The 6,595-nt window shown below is 34.8% G+C and overlaps 1 protein-coding gene across 1 annotated transcript; it reads right to left on the reverse strand.

Annotated features, from left to right (window-relative positions):
• Positions 1-966: 966 nt before the first annotated feature.
• Positions 967-3,186, reverse strand: LOC107977622 (zinc finger protein 120-like; the record flags this gene model as incomplete). The annotated part of the gene is made up of 3 exons (XM_035453864.1): positions 967-1,570; positions 2,803-2,863; positions 3,060-3,186. Coding segments are annotated over 3 exons (792 nt in total), but the record flags the coding sequence as incomplete, so codon positions are not given.
• Positions 3,187-6,595: the final 3,409 nt, after the last annotated feature.

Genomic DNA, 6,595 nt, shown 5'->3' on the forward strand with positions numbered 1-6,595 from the left:
TAACTTTTTCAGGTGATCAAAACTGATTGTAAGTTAAAAAGGCGTTAACAGTTTGACCACAAAATTTTACTCCTTTATAAAGTGCACAATTAAACCAACCTGACTACATGTATAGTCCCTGCTGAATGATGTTTTTGTAATGATGTCAAAGACTCCTGGTACATGCAAAAGCTTTACTACATTGATAACCTTAAAATGGTTTTTCTATACTATATGTTCTTTTATGGGCTTAAAGAAATAATTGACATGCAAAGTCCTTTCCATGTTTCTTGCATTCTTAAGGTCTCTCCCCATTATGTGTTCTATTATGTATGTGAAGATGAATCTGCAGAGCAAAGGCTTTACCGAGTTTATAATATTCATATGGTTTCTCTGTAGTATGTGTTCTTTTATGCACTTTTAGAGTATTTTGAAATGTGAAGAATTTGCCACATTGATTTCATTCATAAGCTTTTGTCCTTTATGTGTTCCTTCATGAATTTGAAGGGAATTCTGCTGAGCAAAGGGTTTTCCACACTGATTACATTAATTGGGCTTCTCTCCAGTATGTATCTTTTTATGTTTTTGAAGATGGCTGTGCTGTGTAAAAGCTTTACCACACTGATGACATTCATAGGGTTTCTCTCCAGTATGCGTCCTTTTATGTGTTTGAAGATGACTGTAACGAGTAAAGGCTTTACCACACTGATTACATTCATAGGGTTTCTCTCCAGTATGTGATCTTTTATGTATTTTAAGAGTACTGTGATGAGAAAAGGCTTTACCACACTGATTACATTCATAGGGTTTCTCTCCAGTATGTGATCTTTTATGCATTTTAAGAGTACTGTGATGAGAAAAGGCTTTACCACACTGACTACATTTATAGGGTTTCTCTCCAGTATGTGATCTTATATGCACATGAAGAACACTGTGATCAGTAAAGGCTTTACCACATTGATTACATTCATAAGGTTTTTCTCCAGTATGTCTCCTTTTATGCATTTTAAGATAACTGTGCTGAGCAAAGGCTTTACCACACTGATTACATTCATAGGGTTTTTCTCCAGTATGTGTCCGTTTATGCATTTGAAGATGATTGTAACGAGTAAAGGCTTTAGCACACTGATTACATTCATAGGGTTTCTCTCCGGTATGTATCCTTTTATGTGTTTGAAGATGACTGTAAAGAGTAAAGGCTTTAGCACACTGATTACATTCATAGGGCTTCTCTCCAGTATGTGTCCTTTTATGCATTCGAAGAGTACTGTGCTGAGAAAAGGTTTTACCACACTGATTACATTCATAGGGTTTCTCTCCTGTATGTGTCCTTTTATGCATTTGAAGAGTACTTTTCTGAGAAAAGGCTTTTCTACACTGATTACATTCATAGGGTTTCTCTCCAGTATGTCTTCTTTTATGTGTTTGCAGGTGAGTGTGCTGAGAAAAGGCTTTACCACACTGATCACATTCATAGGGTTTCTCCCCAGTATGTGTCCTCTTATGAGTTTGAAGATGACTGTAACGACCAAAGGCTTTCCCACACTGATTACATTCATAGGGTTTCTCGCCATTATGTGTTCTTTTGTGCCTTTGAAAATGGCTGTTATATTCAAAGGCTTTAAGACATTGTGTATACACAGAAGGCTTCAATCCAGTTTGGCTTCTTTCATGTCTGCAAGGAAAATGGGCAAGTAGAAATGCTTTACCATATTCCCTAAAATGTTAAATCTTGATATCTGTGTAAATTAACATTACAATTTGTTGCAACTGTGAAGAAGAATCAGATCTTATATTCTTATCATTGTGATAACACTCATGTTTTCCCCTACATTAAGAGTTGTTTTGCAACTTTGAAGATAACAGTTTAGGTATAATCATGTAATATATGTTTCTAAATTTTAGAACCTTTTTCTATAGGAGATTTTTTTGCATATTGAAAAGGACTGGAAAAATTCAGAACTTTATCACCATTATTGAATTTTGAAATTTTCTTACACTTTGAGTCATGCTACATTTGCTAATAAACTGGAACAAACAGAATTAAGTACACATTCCTACAGCTATTGGGCTTTTCTGCAGAGTGAACTTGTTGGTGTACTAGCAACAAAGCAGGAAAATAAATTACCTCTAAACATGAATCAAATTCAACAAGTTTGCTTAAATTGGGGGTTTTTACATATTTTTAAGTATTCTGTGAGAGTGGTATATTATGTCCTCCATATATATACCTTTGCTCATTTGGCTTGTATCCTGACTAATACATGATATACTCTTAAAGGAAATTTACAAAGAAGAAGCTTCCACATTTAGTTCAGTTTGACTTTCTGTTCCTCATAGACATGTACTAGAGGTATTCAGGATTCTCTGAAATAACTGCCCCTTTACTCTTGACAATAACTGCCCCTGTCCCTAACCTTACAAAAGTAACAACAAGTATATGAGTAAAACTAAATTATCTATGGAGTATTTTCTTAATGGAAGGTTTGGAAATATGCTTATCACATTAACCACGTGTATACCATTAGTGATGTAGTTAGTAAGAAATAAATGGAATTATATTTCTACAGCATAGCTCTCATGGTGTGATTATTCAAGTGGTAGTTTCTCTTGAGGCATTGTTTCCTGACTTCTTTCTTAAAATATTGTTTTCCAAATGAAGTTCACCTACCTGAAATTGAGTTATATGGTGTGGTGCGAATTTAATAATCATCACTGCAGTTTAAGCTGTGCTTAATTACACTGTTGTTTGTGTTTCAAAATTTAGGACACATTTCAATTTCTTCAGTTACACATTTCTATGAAATTGTAAATGAAAATTACCTTTCATGTCTTGTAGAACTTGTAGAATATTCTTCAATATTATTGTCTTCCCAACTGTATCCTAAAACATAGCACCAGAATATATATTTATTATTGAAAAATGTGCAAAATTTCAGTTACTGTTTTCAATGAACTTTAGAACTTCAACTGATTCATTTACCACATTCTTTTTTCTCTCTCAATAAAATTAAAGAACATCAAAAACCAAGGAACAGTTGTCCTATTATTTTAAAATATGCAGTAAAATGCACTCTTACCTATATCATTGAGGTTCTTGTAGGTCTCCAGCATCACATCTTTGTATAGATTCTTCTGAGAAATATCCAGCAAAGTCCACTCTTGCCGAGTGAAGTCGATATGCACATCATCATAGGTCATGGCATTCTAAAATATAACATACATGTGTGCAACTGAAAGCATTATACTGACAATATTCTAAATGCACATTTCTGTAGAACATTATTTTAGGATATGTTACATTTATGCAGGATACAGAGAAAAGCAACTGATGAAATTTGTCAAGAATAGTATTTCAGCAATCCTGCTTCAATGAAATGTCAGACAGACACAATAGTCCTGTAGACTGAAGATGGGTACACAATGTTGCAGAAAAAGTTTGGGTGTCTGTCCAAGCAGGCAGGTGTCTCTTTCATTTGTAAAGTCTGGAAAGTTACCTGCAGTGCACTTCCTCTTTACTTAGCTAGTAATTTTTTTTCTTTTGTCTTGGATGTTATTGAAGACTAGTTGCAGTTTTTCTTTAATTTTTGAAGAAATTTATTAATAGAACTGTGAGTTTACTAAGGTATGTTAGGTAATAGAATATTTTTTCTGAATTTACAAAATGCAAACTAATTATAACTTGATAAATTTTGATGTTATATATAGTTTTAGTATATTAAATTTGAAACATTTCTTTTGATGTAGATGATAATGGGGAATGGTAGAATATTATGTTAATATGTGTTGTTTTGTTTATGTTGCATTTGTTTATTGAATCTATGAATCTTTGGTGGACTGAAATACCTGTTGGTTTCATAAAGAACTGAATGTCCAATATCTTGGGAGGAATGGACAAGCGACATTGGCAGGAAGACACAAGAAAGGGGAGGGGAAATCTGTGAGTATAAAAGGAAGGCACAAGAGTAGCAGAGGACACCAGCAGGCAGCCACTAAGATACACTGAAAGTCATGGACTAAGAAGTAAAGAAAGGTATACATAATAGAGAAAGATAAAATCCCAGGTGTACAAGGCATAATTTAATGGTGGCTAGAAAGAAGCCAAGGTAAGGCCATGCATTTATAAGAATAAAGCTCTGTGTGTAGGATTTATTTGAAAACTAGCTGGAAGGCCATCAAAAGAGCAAAGAAAACAACAACAGCCTCAGTCCTCATATCTTCCTGCAATGAACTCTGAGTCTACTCACTGGGATTCTAAATCTGCCAAACATACCTGCTGAACTGTAACCACAGACTAAGAACCAATGTCCTTAAATTTGATTCTTTCTTGTTTGCAGGACCAACACATAATGAGTGATCCTGCAAAGTTTGGCTTCTTCTTTTAGATTTTATATATATATATTTAATATATTTAATATATATATATTTATATTTAATATTTCTATTTCCATGCATATCTGCACACCAGAAGAGTGCATCACATCTCATAATGGATGGTTGTGAGCCACTATCTGGTTGCTGGGGATTGAAATCAGGACCCCTGAAAGAGCAGCCGGTGCTCTTAATCTCTGAGCCATCTCTCCAGTCCAAGTTGGACTTCTTAATGGATATGGACACTAACATTCTTGGACCACAGTTGTAGCAGATTTTGTATGATGTTGCTTCCTGGGAGTAGGAATAAATTTGCTTACTTCATCTATAAATCGAAGATTTAGCAAGCTGTTGTCTTACCTTTGGGGAACCTTCATAGGCTTCCACTACATAGCAATAACTTTTTCTTATAATGCCAATGAAATCTTTAAATTTTTCTGCTTGTTTATCACTTGTTTATCTAAAACTACCTTTTCTTTTTCACTTATTTCTACCCCATTTATTTTGTTCACTCTAGACCTGATTTGCCATATGAATCATCTACAATGACCATCCAATATATTAAATATTCCATTTAAGGCATGAGCCCATTATCTTTTTAATTCTGCGTTAGTATATTTCCAGGGCATAGGCAGAATAAGAAAGATTTTAGAGCCAAAGTTTCACACAAATGACCACTTGCTTAATTTTTGCAGTCTATTTCTGACTCAGATTCTATGATCTCAATCTCTTACATTCTGCCATTATTCATATAATCCCCATCTTCCTAGCACTACAGGAAAAGCAAATTATCTTCTGTGTACAAATTTCAATGTTTTTGCCACCTAAAGTCTTGATATCATCCACATTCTTAGAAAAGATAACATTTCCAGCTTTTACTTGGCAATGAAAACTACTTTGGGTATTCTATTATTTTTAAATTGCATTTATGTTGCTGTGATTAAATGTATCCAAAGCATCTCAGGCAATAAATGTGCTTATTTGGCTCATTGTGTCAGATCATTCTCCATCATTTTATGAGCTTAGGAATAGAAACTTGGGCCAAAAATTGAAGGCATATCCCATGGGCAAATACTGTTTCCTGACTTTCTCTCTTGCCTAGTCACTCTCTGATGCTCAGATAGCTCTCTTTTCCAGGCCTATTTTCTTAGGGACATTGACATCCTTAGTGGAGGATTCTTTCCATAGCAATCAAAAAATTCTGTCATAGACACAGCAGTTCTTGGCTGTTATAAATAAAGCCAGTACAAACATAGTTGAGAAAGTGCCTTTGTGGTAGGATGGAGGTACATTTTTGGATACATGCCCATAAATGGCATATCTGGGTATTGAGGTTGACTGACTCCAAATTTTCTATGGTTTGTGTCTTGATTTCCACAGAGGCTATAAAAGTTTACAATGAATCCCCTTGCTTCTTGTCCATTGCCAGCATAGGTTGTAATTTTTCTTATTTATCTTAATCACCATGATAGCTGTATGGCAATAAGTCAAAGTAGTTTTGATATGGACTTCAGTGATGGCTAAGGATGGTGAACATTTCTTCAAGTATTTCTCAGCTAGTTTAGATTCCTCTGCTGAGCATTCCATATAGAAATATATTCCACTATAATCTGAATATTTGTTTAGTTGTTGTCGATTTTCTTGAGTTATTATAGTGAGTGATACAACACAGAAGCACATGGACTAGAATGGTAAATTCACTTATAAGTGCATACTAGAATTTAAGTAAACTACAATCCCCGTGATCACAGTTAATCACAGTAAAATCCACAGATGCAGAGAGGCTAAGTAACTAGAACAGCTCTAGGGGAGTGTGTTGATGACTTCCTTGTACAAATTAAGTTTGTCTGAAGAAAAAAAGGTGGAGCTTGCCACTAGCTAAACATAGAGGCCTAGAGGTCTGTACAGATGGCCGTCAGAAACAGGAAGTGAAATGGGTGTACAGAGATAGAAGTATGATGGCTAAGGAGAGAGAGAGGATATAGGCAAAAAGAAAAAGAAACTCACACTTTTCCATTTGTAAACTCATGAGGTGGCTTTGGCTTACAACTTCTCTATAATTTCTCAGCATTTTCCTCTATATCTTATTCCAGGTTTTTATTATTTAGACCAAATAAGAACTCCATTTACAGGGGAGATACATGGATCTCTCTGGGTGTATAAAAATGAGATTTTCTGGATGCAATAATGGCAGGTAGCAATGCGACCAGAAAATATCAGGTGAGTAAGGATGGGGCAGATGGAA

Source organism: Cricetulus griseus, unplaced genomic scaffold, assembly GCF_003668045.3.
Source record: "Cricetulus griseus strain 17A/GY unplaced genomic scaffold, alternate assembly CriGri-PICRH-1.0 unplaced_scaffold_459, whole genome shotgun sequence".
Taxonomy (NCBI): Eukaryota; Metazoa; Chordata; class Mammalia; order Rodentia; family Cricetidae; genus Cricetulus; species Cricetulus griseus.